This window comes from Scyliorhinus canicula, chromosome 15 (genome assembly GCF_902713615.1).
Source record: "Scyliorhinus canicula chromosome 15, sScyCan1.1, whole genome shotgun sequence".
Lineage (NCBI taxonomy): Eukaryota > Metazoa > Chordata > Chondrichthyes > Carcharhiniformes > Scyliorhinidae > Scyliorhinus > Scyliorhinus canicula.
Window position 1 is genome coordinate 30,991,380 of NC_052160.1, and position 21,967 is coordinate 31,013,346.

At 48.8% G+C, this 21,967-nt stretch overlaps 1 protein-coding gene across 3 annotated transcripts in view; it reads left to right on the top strand.

Moving 5' to 3' along the window:
- Positions 1 to 21,967, top strand: part of LOC119978398 (ankyrin repeat and fibronectin type-III domain-containing protein 1-like) — a 1,132,713-nt gene that overhangs the window by 1,048,510 nt on the left and 62,236 nt on the right. For all 3 annotated transcript variants that reach the window (XM_038820019.1, XM_038820020.1, XM_038820021.1), the window contains 2 exons: positions 2,574 to 2,693; positions 20,699 to 20,914. In XM_038820019.1, coding sequence (XP_038675947.1) covers positions 2,574 to 2,693; positions 20,699 to 20,914 — 336 coding nt within the window. The remainder of the gene's footprint in view (positions 1 to 2,573; positions 2,694 to 20,698; positions 20,915 to 21,967) is intronic.

A 21,967-nucleotide genomic window follows, 5' to 3' on the forward strand; every position in this document is an offset into this window, starting at 1 on the left:
AGGGGCAATTTAGCGTGGCCAATTCACCTACTCTGCACATCTTTGTGTTGTGGGGGCGAAACCCATGCAAACACGGGGAGAATCTGCAAACTCCACGCGGACAGTGACCCAGAGCCGGGATTGAACCTGGGACCTCAGCGCCGGGAGGCAGCAGTGCTAACCACTGCGCCACTGTGCTGCCCTTCGCCATCAATAGTTCAGAGACTCCGTCTGATGGCACAGGAAATTTAAAGCTATGTTCAGCTGGACACAGTGCTGAACTCAGGGGTCATCTACTAAAAGGGTACTTGTAGAGATAAAATGGAAAATATGTGTGCCCACCCCAGGGCCCACCTGCAGTTCCCTAAAAATCAAGAGCAGATAAGAACTTGGCTGCATGTGAATGTGGCATTCAGCTACACAGGTGAAACTTTGAACAACATTGTGTTAAAAGGAGTAAAACATTTTGCAGGTTACTCTTAGGTTTAGATTGTCACGTGTACCAAGGTACAGTGAAAAGTATTGTCCTGAGTACAGTCCAGGCAGATCACTCAATACATGAAAATATGAAAACATATATGAAAACATAGAACATACAATAAATACACAATGTAAATACATAACCATAGACATCAAGAGCAGCATACTGAGTATAATGCTACAACTGTAGAGAGGATGCGTAGAAAGGTCAGTTCAGTCCATAAGAAGGCCATTCAGTACTGCATGGGGGCAATTTGTCGGCCTGCTCCAAAACCTGTTTGAGGCCAGAAACAGCCAGTAGAGAGGGAAACTGGAAAGTTTAAAAAGGAAAAAAAAAAGACAAGGAGTAATGACAGGAATGCCCAACCCAGGAGTGTGTGTGTGTGTGTGGGTGGGGGGGGGGGGGGGGGGGGGGGGGGGGAGAAAAGAGAAAGCCAGAGGCGACAAAAGAAATTACACGGGGAGAGGGGGCAAACCGCCCCCCCCTCCTCCCCAATGCGCAAGATGGACACGGTCGAAGCCAACGGGGGAGAAAAGAAAGGGAGGGGAGAAACAGGGAGAAGGGGAGAAGAGGGAACACCCCCACATCAATCAGGGAAGGCATCAGGGGAGGTGGGTGGGGGAAGGGTGTGGTAGGAAGTGGGGGCTGGGGAGGGGGGTACGGAGTCAGAGGACAACAAGCCGGGTCAGATGGCAACAAGTTGTAAATAGAGACACTTAAGAAAAAACCTTTTGTACTGTACAATAAATGAAAACAAACGGCAATGTATATAATTTTGAAAATGGCAATAAAAAGATTTTTGTTAAAAAGAAGGCCATTCAGGAGTCAATTGGTCACTATTACAATGGCATCTGGGACATCATGACACTCATGTTAGAGATGGACATTGCCACTGGAAAGTATCTCCACAAGTACCATTTTAGTAAATGACCCCTGACCTCAGCATCTGTGTCCAGATATACAGAACTTGAAATTTCCTGTGCCACCTGACAACTGTTTCAGTTTCCAGCAACTGCTCCTGTTCACGTATAATGTGCTTCTCACCATGTCACATCCTATCTATCAGAGATTCTGGGACCCCTGAGATGTGTGCTTCTATATCGTGAGAAGTGTGCATGAGTCATGTGATGGTGCATCCTCAGAGAGCTGAATAAAAGCAAATTACTGCACATGCTGGAATCGTAAACAAAAGAGAAAATGCTGGAAAATTTCAGCAGATCTGGCAGCAGCTGTAGGGAGAGAAAAGAGGTAACATTTCGAGTCCAGATGACCCTTTGTCAAAGCTAAAAGACAGAGAAAGTGGGAAATATTTACACTGTGGAGTGAGAATGAAAGATGAGTCATAGCCACAGAAACCCAGAGAAACGGGTTGCTAATAGCCACAGAAGCCAAGGGGAAAGAGTGCTAATGACAGTCCCCAGAGAGAACAAAAGGTGTTAAAGGCCAAACAGCAGAGAAACTACCATCAGAGGGTAAACTGTGGCAGTCATAGATATCTGCATGGGTTTCAGCCCCACAACCCAAAGATGTGCTGGTTAGGTGGATGGGCCACGCTAAATTGCCTCTTAATTGGAAAAGAAAAATAATTGGCTGTTCTAAATTTATAATAAGAAAAAATGGCAAGCAATGAGAAGGTCAGGGTCCTGAATGCGCACAGACCGAAGGTGCTCAGCAAAGCGATCACCAAGTCTGCGTTTGGTCTCTCCGATATAGAAGAGTCCACATTGGGAGCAGTGAATGCAATAGACCAAATTGAAAGAGGTGGGCAGCCCCACGCCGTCAAGAAATCCCCAGGCATGGGTGTGCTGCCGACATAACAGAGATATCCGACAGCGGAGAATCGAGCCCAAGATCTTTCAGAGGTCTTTAGGGGTGTAATGGTGGGTGGCTGAAATTGTGATACTGTGGCTACTGAAACTTTGGTCAGCTGCTAACAACAGAATGTTATGCCTGTGCAGAATATTGCCAGCTGTGAAATACTTGGTGAAGTACAGTGGACATATGTCTGTCTCTGGGTATGGCAGTGAATTCATATTATTCTGAAAGTATATTAACCAGCTAAAAGGTGTGTTAGCCAAAGTGTGATTGTTCCAATTGTCTGCTTTTGACACAGGTATCATGCATGTGGGAAGACAGTCGATGGCTGGGTCAATATATGTGTCCTTCCTTAGCCTCCTGTTCATCGGTACTACAGGCTCGTCATAAGATGCTTCTAGCAGTTGCTCAACTTCAGGTGAGTCTGAAAGTTTTTTCTTCATTAGAGTTTTAAAGTTATAGAGTTCTACAGCAAAGAAAAGACCCTGTGGTTCATCGCATCTGTGCTGGTCAAAAACAACCACCTAACTAATTCAAATCCCATTTTCCAGCACTTCGCCCATAGCCTAGTATGCATTGGCACTTCAAGTGCACATCTAAATACTTCTTAAATGTTATGAGGGTCTCTGCCTCCACCACCCTTTCAGGCAATGAGTTCCAGACTCTCACCACCTTCTGTGCGAAAATCCTTTCCTCACATCCCTTCTAAACCTCCTGCCCCTTACCTTAAATCTATGCCCCCTGGACATTAATCCCTCCACCAAGGGGAAAGGTTTCTTCCTGTCTACTCTATCTATGCCCCTCATACTTCTATACACTTAAATCATGTCCCCCCCCTTTGTTTCTTCTGCTCCAAGGAAAACAACCCCAGTCTATCCAATCTCTCTTCATAGCTAAAACTCTCCAGCACAGGCAACATCCTGGTAAATCTCCTCTGCACCTTTCCAAGTGCTATCACATCCCTCCTATAATGTGGATTCCAGAACTGTACACAATAGTCTAGCAGTGGCCTAACCAAAGTTCCAGCATAACCCTCCCTGCCTCGCCTAATAAAGGCAAGTATACTATATGCCTTCTTAACCACTATATCCACCTGCCCTGCTACCTCAAGGGACCCGTGTACATGCACACCAAGGTCCCTCTGATCCTTGATGCTTTCCAGGTTTATGCCATTTATCATGTATTTCCTTACCTTGTTTATCCTGCCCATGTGCTTCTCCTCACACTTATCCGGAGTGAATTCCATTTGCCACTGACCAGCCCATCTGACCAACCCGTTTATATCCTGTAATCTAAGGTGATCCTCCTCACTATTTAACACCCCTCCAATTTTCATATCATTTATTAAATTACTGATCAACCATCCTACATTCATGTCTAAATCATTTATATAAAGCACAAATTGCAAGGGCCCCAATACTGATCTCTGCGCGACCCCACGAAACACAGGTTTTCAGTCAGAAAAACACCCCCTGACTATCATTCTCTGCTTCCTGCCACTCAACCAATTCTGGATCCAATTTGCCAAATTTCCTTGGATCCCATGGGCTATTACTTTCGCTATTTGTCTCCCATGTGGGACCTTATTAACAGCCTTGCTGAACGCTAGCCCTAACCCTAACCCAAGTGGACTATGTCAAATGCATTTCCCTCATCTACACACCTGGTCACCTCTTTGAAAAATTCAACCATGACTTCCTCTTGATTAATCCCTGTCTCTCCAAATGCAGATTAATTGCCCCGGGCCTGATGGGATATATCCAAGGATTCTATGGGAAGCAAGAAATGAAATTGCAGAGCCGTTGGCAATGATCTTTTCATCCTCACTGTCAATAGGGGTGGTACCAGGGGATTGGAGAGTGGCGAATGTCGCGCCCCTGTTCAAAAAAAGGAATAGGGACAACCCTGGGAATTACAGGCCAGTTCGTCTTACGTCGGTGGTAGGCAAAGTAATGGAACGGGTACTGAGGGATAGGATTTCTGAGCATCTGGAAAAACATTGCTTGATTAGGGATAGTCAGCACGGATTTCTGAGGGGTAGGTCTTGCCTTACAAGTCTTATTGAATCCTTTGAGGAGGTGGCCAAGCATGTGGATGAAGGTAAAGCAGTGGATGTGGTGTACATGGATTTTAGTAAGGCATTTGATAAGGTTCCCCATGGTAGGCTTATGCAGAAAGTAAGGAGGCATGAGATAGTGGGAAATTTGGCCAGTTGGATAACGAACTGGCTAACCGATAGAAGTCAGAAAGTGGTGGTGGATGGCAAATATTCAGCCTGGAGCCGTTACCAGTGGCGTACCGCAGGGATCAGTTCTGGGTCCTCTGCTGTTTGTGATTTTCATTAATGACTTGGATGAGGGAGTTGAAGGGTGGGTCAGTAAATTTGCAGATGATACGAAGATTGGTGGAGTTGTGGATAGTGAGGAGGGCTGTTGTCGGCTGCAAAGAGACAGATAGGATGCAGAGCTGAGATGAGAAGTGGCAGGTGGAGTTTAACCCTGACAAATGTGAGGTTGTCCATTTTGGAAGGACAAATATGAATGCGGAATACAGGGTTAACTGTAGGGTTCTTGGCAATGTGGAGGAGCAGTAGATCTTAGAGGTCTATGTTCATAGATCTTTGAAAGTTGCCACTCAAGTGGATAGAGATGTGAAGAAGGCCTATGGTGGGCTCGCGTTCATTAGCAGAGGGATTGAATTTAAGAGCCGTGAGGTGATGATGCAGCTGTACATAACCTTTGTAAGGCCACATTTGGAGTACTGTGTGCAGTTCTGGTCACCACATTTTAAGAAGGATGTGGAAGCTTTGGAAAAGGTGCAAAGGAGATTTACCAGGATGTTGCTTGGAATGGAGAGTAGGTCTTAGGAGGAAAGGTTGAGAGTGCTTGGCCATTTCTCATTAGAACGGAAAAGGATGAGGGGCGACTTGATAGAGATTTATAAGATGATCAGGGGAATAGATATAATAGACAGTCAGAGACTTTTTCCCCGGGTGGAACAAACCATTACAAAGGGACATAAATTTAAGGTGAATGGTGGAAGATATAGGGGGGATGTCAGAGGTAGGTTCTTTACCCAGAGAGTAGTGGGGGCATGGAATGCACTGCCTGTGGAAGTAGTTGAGTCAGAAAAATTAGGGACCTTCAGGCGGCTATTGGATAGGTACATGGATTATGGTATAATAATGGAGTGTAGATTAATTTGTTCTTAAGGGCAGCACGGTAGCATTGTGAATAGCACAATTGCTTCACAGCTTCAGGGTCCCAGGTTCGATTCCGGCTTGGGTCACTGTCTGTGTGGAGTCTGCACATCCTCCCTGTGTGTGCGTGGGTTTCCTCCAGGTGCTCCGGTTTCCTCCCACAGTCCAAAGATGTGCAGGTTAGGTGGATTGGCTATGATAAATTGCCCTTAGTGTCCAAAATGGCCCTTAGTGTTGGGTGGGGTTACTGGGTTATGGGGATAGGGTGGAGGTGTTGACCTCGGGTCGGGTGCTCTTTCCAAGAGCCGGTGCAGACTCGATGGGCCGAGTGGCCTCCTTCTGTACTGTAAATTCTATGATAATCAAGATTAATCTAGGACAAAGGTTCGGCACAACATCGTGGGCCGAAGGGCCTGTTCTGTGCTGTATTTTTCTATGTTCTAATTCTGTCTTCCAGAATTGCTTGCAATGGTTTCCCCACTACTGAGGTTAGATTGACTAGCCTGTAGAGTCTTGGTTTATCCCTTCCTCCCTTTTTGAATAACGGTACCACATTGGATGTTCTCCAGTCCTCTGGCACCTCTCCTGTAGCCAGACAGGAATTGAAATTTAAATTATTGCCCGCGTCCTTGCTATTTCCTTCATTGCCTCACTCAATAGCCTGGGATACATTTTATCTCGCCCTGGAGATTTGTCTGCTTTAAAACCTCCAGACCACCAGGCCTCCTCTTTGTCTATGTAAATCTCTTTACTTTTTTCACAGTCCTTCTTCCTGATTTCTGTACCACACCGCCTTTCTCACAAATGAACACTGACACAAAGTATTAATTTATAACCCTACATACGTCCTCCGGCTCCACACACAAATTATCACTGTGGTCATTAATGGGCCCTACTCTTTCCCTAGTTATCCTTTTACCTTTAATGTACTTGTAAAAAAACTTCGGATTTTCCTTTATTTTACCTGCCAGTATCCTTTTACATACCCTTTTTGCTCTCCTAATTTCCTTTTTAAGTTCCGTTTTGCACACTCCATGGCCGGGATTCTCCCCTACTCGGCAGGGCAGGGGGTCCCGGTGTAGCGGAATGGCGCCAACCACTCCGGCGTTGGGCCTCCCCAAAGGTGCAGAATTCTCCGCACCTTTTGGGGGCTAGGCCCGCGCCGGAGTGGTTGGCGCCATGCCGACTGGCGGCAAAACCAGCGGCAACGGCCTTTGACGCCCGCCGGCCGGCGTCGGGGCTGGCCGAAAGGCCTTTGCCAGTTCGCGCATGCACCGGTGCATCAGTGGCCGCTGACATCACCACCGGCGCATGCGCGGTAGGGGGGTCTCTTCCGCCTCCGCCATGGTGGAGGCCGTGGCGGCGGCGGGATAAAAAGAGTGCCCCCACGGCACTGGCCCGCCCGCCGATCGGTGGGTCCCGATCGCGGGCCAGGCCACCGTGGGGGCACCCCCCGGGGTCTGATCGCCCCGCGCCCCCCCCAGGACCCCGGGAGTCGGCTCGCGCCGCCAATCCCGCCGGCTCCAGAGGTGCTCCAATTCCCGCCGGCGGGAGAGGCCTGTCTGCGGCGGGACTTCGGCCCATTGCGGGCCGGAGAATCGCCGCGGGAGGCCCGCCGATCGGCGTGGTGTGATTCCCGCTCCCGCCGATTCCCGGGTGGTGGAGAATTCCGGCCACGGCGGGATTTACGCCGGCCCCGGGCGGGTCGGAGAATTCCGCCCCATATGTCCCTCGGGCTTCTGCTGTTTTGAGCCCTTGATAATATGCCAAACGGCTCCTTTTATCTCCTTATCCAATGCTGTATATCCCTCAGTATCCAGGGTTCACTGGATTTGTTAGTCCCATCCTTTTTATTGATTGGCCCTGTACTCTCCCTACTTCCTTCTGGAACGTGTACTACTGTTCTGCCAGTTTTACCTAAAAGTGTCTGCTCCCAGTCCGCTCTGGCTAAATCATATCTCATTTTATTAAAGTCGGCCTTCCCCCAGTTTAGAACTTTTATCTCAAGCCCATCCGTGTCCTTTTCCATAACAATGTTGAGTCTAATCGAGTTATGATCACTGTCTGCAAAATGTTCCCCCACTGTTACTTCAACCACTTACCTGACTTTGTTACCTAAAATTAAGTTCAGGACCACCCCCTCTCTTATAGGACCTTCTACGTACTGACTCAAAATGTTCTCCTGGAAGCTTTTTAAGATATCCCCTCCCTCTGAACCTTTTACATTGTGGCTCCTCCAGTTAATGTTGGGGACGTTGAAATCCCCCACTATCACTACCCCATTAATTTTGCACTACTCTGAAATTTGCCTACATATCTGCTCCTCTATTTCTTTTGTATTGTTAGGGAGCTTGTAAAACATTCCCAGCAATGTGATTGCTCCTTTTTGGTTTTAAAGTTCTACCCATATGACTTCAATTAAAGAGCCTAAGATGACATCCTCCTTTCTGCTGGAATTGGTTCCCTGGTCAAAATTCCAATAGTCCCTCCATTTTACCTCGATCCATATCTCACCTGAAAATCCTATATCCTGGAATATTGAGCTGCCAATCCTGCCCCTTCTCAGTGACAGCAGTGACCTCATACCCCATGTTTTAATTTGTGCTCTCAATTCTTCTGCCTTGTTCATCAGACTCCTTGGATTAAAATAAATACCATCCAACCTTGCCAACTCCCTTCTGATTTAACTGGTCCAGACATTCTATGCCTTCCTGACTCACTTGATGTCTCTTCTAATTTTGGCTGTGTATCTCTTCCTGTTGAACCTTCTCTCGGGATCCCAACCCCCTGCTTAGTTAGTTTCAACCTTCTTTGAACTGAACTGACATAAATTACAGACACTTCACTTCATGTTTTTTATACCTTTCCCATTCATTGCAACATACTTCACTCCATGGGTGGGATCATATTTAGGCATTGGGGGCTCGCCTGCCGACAGAGAGCAAGCAAGAGACCAGCATTGCCTCTTTTCAGGAAGACTTCTGGAATCAAAGGTCAATCAGGCAGTGGTAAGGCCAGCGGTGGGTCTTCCCCTGGAATCAAGACCCAGCTGGGGCGGGGGGAGGGGGGGGGAGGTGGAAATCTCATCTATTGAGAGCTGACACCTGATCAGATGCTGACAGATCTTGTGCTCAGCAGAGCCACAAGGGAATTGGTGGTTGCTGCAGAAAAAACACTAACCAGAATCCCAGGATCTCGGAGCATCCCAGGCCACAGTTAAGTAATATGGGGGAGGGGTTTTCATGGAGTGAGGTCAAGGGAAGCGAGGTGTATGGGGTGGCTCCCCCCTTTCCAATGTCAAGTACCACGATTGAGTACTATGCACCTTTGATAAAGACTCCCCCCCCCCCAACCCTCTTCCATTGGAGGTGACAAGTTGGCTGCACATCGACAGGCCCGCCCACCATTGGGTTAATACCAGTGACAGTGACATGAGACCCTTAAGTGGTCATTAAGCAGCCATTTAAGGGCCTCAATAGATGGCGGGATTGGCAGGTGAGCCACCCTGAGCTTAATTCTGACAGAATTAAGGCAGTGGGGTTCCGGTGCTCAACTTTAAGGACCAAGGAAGCCAGTGGTAGGAAGGAAAGAAATCAATTTTACTTTGAACAATAATCTGCCCACGGCAGTAACTATCTACAATTGCAGCCTCCATTGGCACAACCAACATGCCATGCCAGCCCCTGCTTGTTTTAATGCTCAACTCGGTTGGCCTCCGCCCACTACCTAGGAGCTCGCACTGCACGAGCCCCATGGGGAGATCGATAGTAGTTTCCCCGTGGTCCTCATGGGGGTTATGATAGCTCCCATCCCGCTTAATCGTATGCTCTTCCTGCCTCCAGGCTTGCTACTAGCGTGAGCATAAGATTCCACCCCATGTTTTGTTACAAATAAAGTCAAAAAATGTTAATGTTTGTGTGAGCTGAAGGAGGCTGGTGCAATGACCACCGTGCATAATTAATTTGTGTAAGGCATTCTTATATGATTGTCTCTTTTGTTGATCAAGTTTGAATACACAAGTGATTTAGGGGTATGTACAGTTCTTATTTTCTCCAAAATAATCCTTGAACACCTCCCCCAATTCACCTTTTAATTCATTAATTATTTTTAGAAAATATTTTATTGAAGCATTTGTAATTTTCACAATTTAATATGTTGACATTTCTAAAACCGCACCGGTCGACGCACAAAATACCCCCTAAAAGAACAACAATAAACCACATCCCCCACTTCTCCCGCCCTGTCCCCAATTACCCGTACACTAAGTTCCCATTTCTTATTTAGCATTACCATGCCTCCTGTTTTCCTGCCCCCACCTTTCCCCTTTCCCCCCTTACTGCTGATGTTCAATTTTTGTTAAAGAAATCGATGAACGGCTGCCAACTCCGGGCGAATCCCTGTATTGATCCTCTCAGAGCGAACTTGATTTTTCTCCAGACTAAGAAACCCTACCATATCGCTGACCCACACTCCAGACTTCAGGGGCTCCGAGTCCCTCCATCTCAGCAAGATCCGTCTCCGGGCCACCAGGGAGGAGATGGCCAGGATATCGGCCTCCCTCCCCTCCTTTGCCCCCGGATCCTCCGGCACCCCAAATATTGCCAATTCTGGACTCAGAGGGCGAGATTCTCCCAAAACGGGAGAAATCGTAAAGCTGCCGTAAAACCCGGGCGGGTTTTACGGCAGCGCACCCCTTCCCGACGGGGGACCGATTCTGGTCCCCGGTCGGGGCTAGCAGCCCGACGCCGTAGGCTCCGGCAAGACGGGCTTAACGAAAATCGTTAAGCCCGCTTGCCGGAGTTAGCGCCGGCTGACGCGTCATATGACGTCAGCCGCGCATGCGCAGTTTGGAAGACTCCAACCCGCGCATGCGCGGGTGACGTCATCGCGTTTTTGCGCGAAACCCGCGCATGCGCGGGCCGGGTTGCCCCTCAGCCGCCCCGCGAATGGATACTGCGGGGCGGCGGAAGGACAAGTAGTACGCGGGCATCGGGCCCATGGCACCCTTGGCACGGCCGTGGTACGGCCGTGCCAATCGGTGCCATGGTTATTAATAGCGAGTTTGTGACGCCGTTTTTACGAACGGCAAGACCAGGTGTGTTTGCCGTTCGTAAAAACGGCGGAAAGGGCTGGGACTTCGGCCCATCTAACAGCTGAGAATCACTGCCGGCCGTAAAAAAACGGCGGCAGCGATTCGGGTTGGGACTTCGGCGGGGGGGGGGGGGAGAATAGCGGGAGGGCGGCAAAAATGTCGGGAAGGCCCTCCCGCTATTCTCCCACCCGTCGTGGGGGGCGGAGAATTTCGCCCAGAGTTACCCTACCTTCCAGGACTTCTGACATAACGGGCTGGATTCTCCCCTACCCGGCGTGACGGAGGGTGCCGGCGTAGGGGAGTGGCGCCAACCACTCAGGGGTCGCGCCTCCCCAAAGGTGGGGAATTCTCCCCACCTTTGGGGGCCAGCCCCGCGCCGGAGCAGTTTGCACCACAAGACTGGCGCAAACACCCGGCGCCGTCGGAAGCGGGGCTGGCCGAAAGGCTTTCGGCAGTCGGCGCATGCGCCGGCAGTGACGTCACTGCCGGCGCATGCGCGATTCTCCTCCGCGTCCGCCATGGCGGAGGCCGTGGCGGAGCGGAAGGAGAAAGAGTGCCCCCACGGCACTGCCCCGCAGAGTGAGCGGGGGGCCCCGATCGCGGGCCAGGCCTCCGTGGGGGCACCCCCCCGGGTCCGATCGCCCCCCCCGCCCCCCCCCCAGGACCCCGGGGGCCCGCTCGCGCCGCTGAGTCCGCCGTTTCAGAGGTGGTTTAAACCTCGGCGGCGGGAGAAGGCCTCCCAGCGGCGGGACTTCGGCCCATCCGGGCCGGAGATTTGTGTAAGTTTTTTAACAAATGAAATCCCGCCGGCGCCAGCTGTTTTCACAGGTTGCCGGCGGGATTTGCACAACGCCGGTTTTTGACCGGCGGGAGAATTACAAAACCTGCGGGAGCGGAAATAACGCCGCTTCCCGCCTATTCTCCGACCCTGCGTGGGGTCGGAGAATTTCGCCCAACATCTGCAAATCCCTGCCAGAATTCCCTCAGTTTCGGTCATGCCCAAAACATATGAACTTGGTTGGCCGGGCTACCCCCACACCGTCCAATCTGTCCTCCACCTCCTCGAAGAACCTACTCATCCGGGCTACCATTATGTGGGCCCTGTGGACTACCTTGAACTGAATCAAGTTAAATCTAGTACAGGACGAGGATGGATTTACCCTTTTCAAGGCTTTTTCTCACAGTTCAGTTTCCAGCTCCCCTCCTACCTCTTCTTCCCACTTCCTCTTCGCCTCTTTGATAGGGGGCCCTTCCCACTCTGATAATTCCCTGTATATCTCCGAAACCTTCCCATCTCCAAACCCTGTTTTTGACAGCACTTTATCCTGTAGTCCCCTCAGGAGGAGGCGAGGAAAGCTTGGGATCTGTCTCCGTACAAAATCCCGCACTTGAAGGTACCGAAACCTGTTCCCACCTGACAAATCAAACTCCTCCTCTAATGTCTCCAAGGCCAGAAAGCCCTCCTGGATGAATAGATCCCCAAACCTCTCAATTCCTGTCCGCTGTCATACCTTAAAGCCCCCATCCAGCCCCCCGGGACAAACCGGTGATTGTCACAGATCGGTGACCACACTGACGCCCCTTCCAGTCTCATATGCTCCTCCATTGCCCCCACGCCCTCAGGGCTGCCATCACCACATGACTTGTAAAGTATCAAGTTGGCGAGAATGGCGGGAGCGATGTCAGTAAAGCCTCCAGACTCGTAACGTTGCAGGATGCTGCCTCCATCCGCTCCCAGAACGACCCCTCCCTCACTACCCACTTCCTGACCATCGATATGTTGGCAGCCCAGTAATAGTTAGTAAAGCTTGGGAGAGCCAAGCCCCCTTCTCCGCAGGTCCATTCCAGGAGTGCCCTCTTTACTCTTGGGGTTTTACCCGACCATATAAACCTCGATATCGCTGCATTCATACTTCTGAAAAAAGCCTTTGGGACAAAAATCGGGAGACATTGAGAAAAGAAAAGCAGTCTCGGAAGGACCGTCATCTTAACCGTCTGAACCTTCCCAGCCAGTGTCAGTGGGAGCATGTCCCACCTACGGAAATCCCTTCTCATTTGATCCACTGCTTTGCCCAAATTTAACTTGTGAAGCTGCCCCCAATCCTTGGCCACTTGAATCCCCAGATACCTAAAACTCCTCCTAACCACTTTAAAAGGTAGCTACTTCAGCCTCCTTTCCTGCCCCCGTGCCTTGATCACGAACATCTTGCTCTCTCCCACATTTAACTTTGAGCCTGAAAATCGCCCAATACCTCCGTGATTCCGATCATCCCTCCACCGGGTCCGTGACATAAAGCAGCAAATGATCCGCATAGAGAGAGACCCTGTGTTCCACCTACCCTCACTATACCCCACTAGGCATTCACTGCCTTCAGGGCCATTGCTAAGGGTTCTATGGCCAGGGCAAACAGTAAAGGGGAGAGCGGACATCCCTGCCATGTCCCCTGACATAGACTAAAGTATTCTGACCAAACTCGGTTACTTCTTACATTTGCCACCAAGGCCCGGTACAATAACCGGACCCATTCCACAAATCCCTGCCCAAACCCAAACCTGCCTAAAATATCCCATAGATACTTCCACACCACCCGGTCGAAAGCCTTCTCCGCGTCCATGGCGACTACCACCTCAGCCTCGCGCCCCTCCGCTGGCATCATAATTACATTCAGAAGCCGTCTAATGTTGGATGTCAGGTTCCTGCCCTTTACAAATTCCATCTGATCCTCGCCAATTATCTCCGGGACACAATCCTCTATTCGAGTGGCCAGGGTGCCAATAATTTGGCATCTACATTCAAGAGGCAGATTGGCCTGTACGATCTACAGCTCTCCGGATCCTTGTCTCATTTCAGGATGAGAGAAATTGATGCCTGTGATAACGTTGGGGGGAGTACTCCCAGCTCCTTGGACTCATTAAAAGCCTTAAGCAGGAGCGCTCCCAGTAACCCAGAGAGCTTCATATAAAATTCCACTGGGAATCCGTCAGGTCCTGGGGCTTTACCCAATTGCATCGCTCCCAGTCCATCTATCACCTCCCCAAGCCCAATCGGGCCCCCCAAGGCCTCCACTAGCTCCTCATTTACCTTCGGGAACTCGAGCCTTCCCAGGAATTGATTCATGCCCTTCTCCCCAACTGGAGGTTCCAACTCGTACAGCTGGCTATAAAATTCACGGAACACTTCATTCACCGCCCCCGGGTCGAACACCGTCTTCCCCCTCAAATCCTTTATTTTCCCGATATCTCTCGCCGCCTCCTGTTTCCTCAACTGATGCACCAGCATCCTTCTAGCTTTCTCCCCATGTTCATATATTGCCCCTTTTACCCTCCTCAGCTGACCCTCCGCCTTTCCTGTGGAAAGGAGCCCAAACTCCATTTGAAGTCTTTGACGCTCCTTCAGGAGCTCCTCACTTGGAAACTCCGAATATCTCCTGTTCACCTGTAAGATTTCTCCTTCCAACCTGTCCAACTCCGACCGCTCAGTTTTAACCCTGAGGGCTCGAATCAAAATACATTCCCCTCTAATAACCACTTTCAGTGCCTCGCAGACCACCCAAGCCTCAATCTCTCCATGTCATTGATCTTTATGTACCCCCGAATGGCCTCTCTCACTCACTCACAGATCTCCTCTTCCACTAACAGTATCTAGTCTCCACTGTGGGCGCTGGGGAATTCCTATTCCTGCCCGTAGGTCTATCCAGTGCGGTGCGCGATCTGAAATCACAATTGCTGCGTACTCAGTGTCCTCAACCCCTGCTAACAGTATTTTATCCAGCACGAAGAAATCTATCCTGGAGCTTTTAATTCATTAATAACCTTTTCCTATCTATTGTGGTCATATTGAACCTCATGCCTCTTAAATCTAAGATTGAATTAAATTATATTATGGTCACTGGGAGCTGGATGCTCCCTGGCCATCAGGTTGTTGGCTAATTTTCACCGCTGTGTGATGTTAGGCAGGAATTCAGTTCATGGTCAGAATACTGCTTTGAAAATTGAGGTCCCCCACTACCCTTTTTCTTATTGCCTCTGCTGACAGTTTTCCCCAAAGAAGTCGACAAACGGCTGCCACCTCCGGACAAACCCTAGCATTGACCCTCTTAATGCAAACTTAATTTTCTCAAGTCTGAGAAACCCGGCCACGTCACTCTGATTTCAGGGGCTTCAAGTCTCTCCACGCTAGCAATATCCGTCTCCGGGCTACCAAGGAGGCAAAGGCCAAGACGTCGGCCTCTCTCGCAACCTGGACTCCCGGATCATCCAACACTCCAAAAATCGCCACCTCTGGACTCGGCACCACCCTTGTTTTTCGTACCGTGGACATGATGACCTCTGCAAATCCCTGTCAGAATCCCCTAAGCTTCGGACATGCCCAAAACATATGGACATGGTTTGCTGGCCCTCCCGCACACCTGTCCTACTCTTGGGAGATAAGGGATGTCTGCTGAGGACCTGGCTAATGACACCAGCACGGAGGCCGGAGACTGAAGCAGAAACCCACTACAACGAGGCCCATGCAGCCACCTGGACTGTCATTGAGCGGTGCATTAGACTCCTCAAGGTGTGGTTCCGATGCCTCGACCGCTCCGGAGGTACCCCACAGTGTACCACTTAGAGGGTCGCCCACTTTGTTGTGGTCTGCTGTGTCCTCCACAACCTCGCACAGCAGCGGGGTGACGAGCTGGAGGTTGGTGACAAGGAACATGTGGCCACCTCAGAGGAGTAGGAGGATGGGAACAAGGATAATGAGGCGGCGCCAGACTAGCAGGGGCTGGAGGATGCGGCCGGGGAGAAACCTGAGGCCCAGCTGGAGGCTGCAGGACAAGCGGCCCGGCCAGGTAGGCGCTCAGACTAGCCCAATTCACATCGGTCATGGCCTGCTCCATCGTCACATTCTTTCCCACCCTCTCAGAGTATGTGTCGCATCGCTCCAGCGTTCTGGAACTGTGTCGGCACTGTCCGCCACGGGTCACTGTCGAGGGGTGATAATAACTCACAGAGAGCTGAGTGCTGCTGCTCCTCAATCTATGCCAGAGTCTGACCCCTGCCTGTCTGCTCAGTGCTCGCTCACACCTATCACCTGCACGCGGCAATGCACTGCGAAAGAAACTGACAGAGTCTTCCTACTGGTTGTGCACAAGGGTATTTATTGTTCAATAGACCCCCCACTCTTCTGATTGTGCAACCCCCACCCATTCCCTCACCCTACACCCAACCCTCACCGTCTGCCGACCCCATCCCCCTATGCCCTCAGTGATCCTTGATGTGCTTTGCCCTCCTAGCTCTACGTCTAGTTATGTCCCCAGGATGCACATCAGAGGTGGAGGCAGCCGGGCAGCATGGTGGCGCAGTGGGTTAGCCCTGCTGCCTCGCGGCGCCGAGGTCCCAGGTTTGATCTGGGAGTCACTGTCCGTGTGGAGTTTGCACATTCTCCCCGTGTTTGCGTGGGTTTCGCCCACACAACCTTAAAATGTGCAGCCTAGGTGGATTGGCCACATTAAATTGCCCCTTAATTGGAAAAAATGAATTGGGTACTCTAAATTTATTTTTAAAAATAAAAAATAAAAAAGAGGTGGAGGCAGCCAGCTGCCTTCCTCATCCCAGGCAGCGCCGGCTGTCTTCTGGCTCATCCTCCGGTACCCTCGGGGGAACAGGAAATCCCTCCTGGCCTCCACCACTTCCAGGAGCCTCCCCAGGTCAGCATCCCCGCATCTTGGCGCTGGTCTCCTCGGTACCATTGTTGCGAGCTGGCTGGGGTTGGCTGAGCAAGTGGAGCCTAAGTGCTGCTCGACGTTAGCGGGAGGGGGCTGGTGAGCACGGTGCCGGCTAATCAGCTGGCGAGCTGGCATTCGGGACAAGAAGCCCATGAGGCCTCGTTAAGTGGACCAATTTACGTTGAATAGCTGTGCGCGGGATTGCCAATTTGGGTGGAAAATCCAGCAAGGATCGGGAAATGTGATTCTCTACAGCGAGATCACGTTTCCCAATTTTCCCTGCCCCTCACCAGTGACATGGGCTTTAACCTCATTTGAATAGATTTCAATGCATTTAAATATTATTAATGAGACCCCTGCCAAATGATTCACCCCTCACTAAATATTCATACCTCGCTACGTGGTGAGGGGGAGCGGAGGCACTGTAGGTGGGGGAGGGTGTTTCTGTAAGCCCCGGTTTATTTTCACAACAACCTGGTGGCATACCCAGTCATTCCCCAATTTGCTGATCATGAGGCCTCAGAGTTGGAATCTTTGGTCACAATTCTCCAGCCGTTGGGATTCTTTCATCCCACTGGCATCGCACCTTCAGTCGCAGGTTTCCCGGCGGTGTGGAGTGGCTTCAATGGGAAATCTCATTGACGCGCAGTGGGAGAATCATGCCCTATATTTCTGTCGTCAATGAACAGCACGTCGAGGAGAATCCTGCCCTTTATTTCTGATTTTGTTTCCGGGCTCTGGTGTCAGGCATTTGACAACATGAGGTGAAATTCCAATGGTGTGGACAATACTACTAGTAGCCAGATTTTTACTTGTTCATGAAGCCCAAGTTAATGTCCTGGAATCCTCAGCCAGAACGGAAACTAGATTGGCAGGTTAACGGGATGATGATTTTACACAGGGTTCTCATCAACTTTCTCCTCCAATTCTGGCTCAGGCTTTACTTCCTGCACTGGTGGCTCTGGTTCTGAATATGTTCTTCTCAGGGCTCTATGTTCCTATGTTATGTCCCGACCTCAGTGAGTGAGAGAGTGAGAACCCTGGGACTGGGAGTGAACTGGACACACTCACACATCACAGATTCTGCTCATTGTGTGAATATATGCTAACCCCATGCCCCTGCTCCTTCCTCCCCAAAAACCTATCCACACTAGGCAGGGAGAGGAAGAAAACCTAAGCTGAAAGCCAACCTGTTTCCAACCCCCACTTTTATATGAATTACGCCAAGGCCAGCTTGGAGTCTGCACCATCAGAGGCGAATGCAAGGTCATTGTTAGTTAAGCTCAACTCCTTATCTTAGCCCCGGTTCCTCCCTCCCCTTCTGCACGCAATGTGGCTTGGATCAGAAATAAACCTGTGCCCATCCACTGATCAAGAGGTACTCCATTTTTTCAGAGAAAGCGATTATAAGGAAATAAATAATTCCCTACACAAACTGAAATTCAACCACCATTCTCCAGGTCATGTGGAAATCGGATAAGGACTGTATTTGGCTTGGCTATAAACATGGCTATGGTTCACATACAGGAATTGACGCTTGGGTGTGGTTGCTTTGTTGCTCAGTTCTAGCACTGCATATTGAATCAGCGCAAAGAAGTCCTCTGCTATTGCATCAGATTGTTCCACAGATCTGAGTACAACCTTCTTGCAGACTTTCATTCAATGTAAATGGAATTGCAAACCACACTGTCTGAAGTAAAATGGTAATAATACAGGGACTGAAAACTAAGTAGTCTTCAGCCAACTGGAATGAGAGTTGCAAGGGTAATTGAACCAGGACACATAGATATAATTCAATCTCCACGTTAAAGCTACATATTCTGTTATTATTTTTCATATTTCCTCTTTGCATATTCTAGAAACTGGTGTAATTAGATCCATCTGCTCAGAGGAACTTTACGAGCTATCCAACCCATATTGTGACTGCCTTGGGAGTGTTTGATGGGACAGTATAGAGCAAACTTTACTCTGTTTCTAACCCAGTTTGTACCTAACCTTCGAATGTTTGACGGGGACAGTGTAGAGGGAGCTTTAGTCTGTATCTAACCAATGCTGTACTTATCCTAGGAATGCATGATGGGACAACTAAGAGGGAATTTTACTCTGTATCTAATCATGTTTAAACCCTACTTAGGTGGGTGCTGTTTGATATCGCCCCCTTTGGGTGGGATTCCGTACCTTGCGGGACTTGGGTATATCCCACAAGGTGGGAAACCCACGAGTGGCCTCTCCCAGGGTATACCGCCCACACCGCGCTCTCACTTGAGCGCAACACGGCTGGTAGATCATGTCCTGGGTCTCTGTCATTGGAAGTGTACCAACTGCATTTATTCTGATGGGAAAAAATAATATATTTTTTTAAGCATTCTATTATGATTCACGTTTTAAAACAATTTACATTTACAGAATTGTGTCCCAGGTGACCCTGACATTTTGGTTACAGCACTTGGTTGGTTTATGTGAGAGAAGTTTGAAGGAATGGCAAAACCATGTAATTCGGCTGTTATTAAGATATATTATAACAGAGGCTCCATGAGCAGATTTTTTACATACTTTTAAGTTTATTTGTTTACAGTCCTGTTTCTGAAGGTTTTGTCAACCAGTCTGAGAAAGAAATCATGGCAAGACCAGCATTTATTGCCCAGCCCCAGTTTCTATTTGTGAATGTGGTGGTGAGCTGCCTTTTGAATTGTCGCAGTCCATGTTGAGTAGGTACACCCACAGTGCTATCATGTATGGAATGCCAGGATTTTGACCCAGAGATAATATTGATATTTTGGATTAATGCAATACTGGGAACTAATTATTATCTATTTACAAGTGCGGAACATAGGAGGATCTGGAGGCCATTAGCCCCTTGAACCTGTTTCATCATGCAATTAGATTATGATTTATCTCTATCCCAACCCAACTGATCTGGCTCATACTCAAATTTATGCTATCTTAGTGAAATAAAAATATATTGATCTCGAGTTGAAAATTTCAACTGAACCATCATGCACAACCTTTGGGAGAGAGGGCTCTGGATGGTAGAACTTTTTGCGATGTAATTCTTCCTGATTTTACCCCTGAAAGGCTTAGCTCTAATTTTAGTGTTATATACCTCCCTGTTCTGGAACTTTCTCCCGGAGAAAATCATATTGCCATTTGAATACTTTAATTCAATTACCTTCAACCATCTAACTAAAGGAAATATAAAGCGATTTTATACAATTTGTCCTCATAATTTATCTTTTTAAGCTGAGGTGTGAATGACTGCCATTGATATCAAGACAACATTTGATGGTGCAGAATTAAGGAGCCCTAGCAAAATTGATATCAAGGGAATCAGGGAAACTTTTTCCACTGGTTGAAATCATACCAAACATAAGGCAAGGTGGTTGTTGTTGCTGGTGGCCAAACATCTTACCCCCAAGACATTGCTTCAGGAATCGCTCAGGGTAGTGTCCTAGGCACAACCACCTTTAGACGCTTAATCAATGACCTTTCCTCCAACATAAGGTCAGAAGTGTAGATGTTTGCTGATGATTACAGTATTCAGCACCACTCCTGACTGACCATTCCATACTGAAGCAGCCGCGTCAAGATGCAGAAAGACCTGGACAATATTCAGGTTTGGGCTGATAAGTGGCAAGTAACATTCGCGCCTGCCAATAACCATGTCCAACAAGGGTTAATCTCACCATCTCCCCATGACATTCAGTGGCATTATCCTCATTAAATCCCTGACATAGTATCCGAGGGAGAAACTGCACTAGACCAGCCATATAAATACTGTTGCGATAAGAGCAGGTCAGAGGCTGAGAATTCTGCAACAAGTAGTTCACTTGACTCCCCAAAGTCAATCCACCATCTAAATGACAGAAGTCAAGAGTGTGATGAAATAACTTGCACTTGCCTAAATGAAGTGCAGCTCCAACAACATTCAAGAATCTCAACACAATTGAGGACAAAGCAACCCACTTCGTTCACACCCCATCCACCACCATAAACATAAATTCCACCCACAACTGTCACACGGTGACAGCAGTGGGTAACATAAATAAGATGCACTGCAGCAACTTACCAAGGCTCCTTTGACAGGACCTTCCAAACCTGCAACCTCTAACAGAAGGATGAGGGCAGCAGACATATGGGAACACCAGCACCTGCAAGTTCCTCTGCAAGCCCACACATCACCCTAACCTTGAAATATTTTGATCCCTCTTTACTATTGCTGTGTTAAAATCCTGGAAGTCCCTCCTTAAAAAGACTGTTGTGTGCCTACACCACATGATGGCTCACCACCATCAGCTTGAGGGCAATTGTTGATCAGCATCAAATGGTGGCCTTGCCCAAATCCCATGAAAGAATAAAAAGTAAAATTAACGTTAAAGTAGTGTCTCTCTGATTATTTTTCTTAAGCTCTCTTTATTTTTCAGGGACTGCTTGGAACCCAGGATCTTGGCCACGTATACTTCGAGCCCATCAAAGATAAGCATGGGAATGTACTAATTGTGACCCTGAGGGAACTGAACTCATACCAGAGTCTGGAGAATGTCAGGTGGATTCCTCTGTCTAAGTTCCAGACTCAACGCAAGTCACTCTCATCTCCAGAAGACCCCACAGCACTGGATATGCTGCTGTCGACTCTCCATGTAGGATGATAGTTACAAAACAGGGTTTATGAGTTAGCTTAAATTGACATGAAATAGACCGGAAAAAGATTTGGTTATTTTGTCGTTTCAGTTTTGGAATTCCACTTGCTGATAGTGACTAAACTTTTGTCAAAAGTCACAATCCCAACCACTATCTTGTTCATGGGCCACCTTGCTGAGCTCCAGCTCATGACTGAGATCCTCTCTTGGTGGCCCCTGTGCATCTGTGGACAGCTGATGTGTGATGAGCGAACACTTAACATAGGAAGAGAAATATGCTCCAGGATTAGTGTTTCTATCAAACAGTTCAATCTTGTTAGATCTTTTGACTTCCAGAAACAGTTTTGAACGTTTCCTATTCAGCTCACAGCTACTTTTGGTGACAAAAGCATCTCTACGGCTTTTATTTCCTGGTTTATCTGTATATCCATTAATATCCTTTCATTCCAATACGTATCCCTATCCTTTTAAACTCCTTGTTTCAATATGCTTCCAGGCCTCATTTTACATTTTTTTATCAACCTTCGTGTGCAGGTTTTTCTGGATTTACTTTTCTCCAGCTGAGCACTGTTGCCCGTATTTCATACTACACCTATATCCAATTGTTGTCAGCCCTGTCCTCACTGATTGGACTGGCTTTTAATCCCACAATGCTTGAAATTTAGGGTGCGATTTAACCACCGCGTTACGCCGGATATGGATCTGGGTGTACCGGTTAAATAGCAGGAAAGACCTTGATAGTTGTGAGAGCACTTCACAACTCTCAAGTGCATTCTCGTGGGTACACTTGCAATATCTCAGACGATGGTTAATGCACTGGGGATAGCCTTGAGGGTGAGTGTGTGGATCAGGGAAGGGCACCTGAGCAAGGTCTCCCTAATGTTCCCACCAGGGGCCTGGGGTTTAGGGGCTCCTGCTGTGACCGGAAGTGAGTATACAGAGCGAGGTTTTCCAGCACAACTGACTCAGTGGATGGTACTCTGAGCAAAGGCGGGACACGTATGGGTGGGGGAGGCTTGGAGGATTTGAGGTTCCCGGGGTGGAGTCCTAACT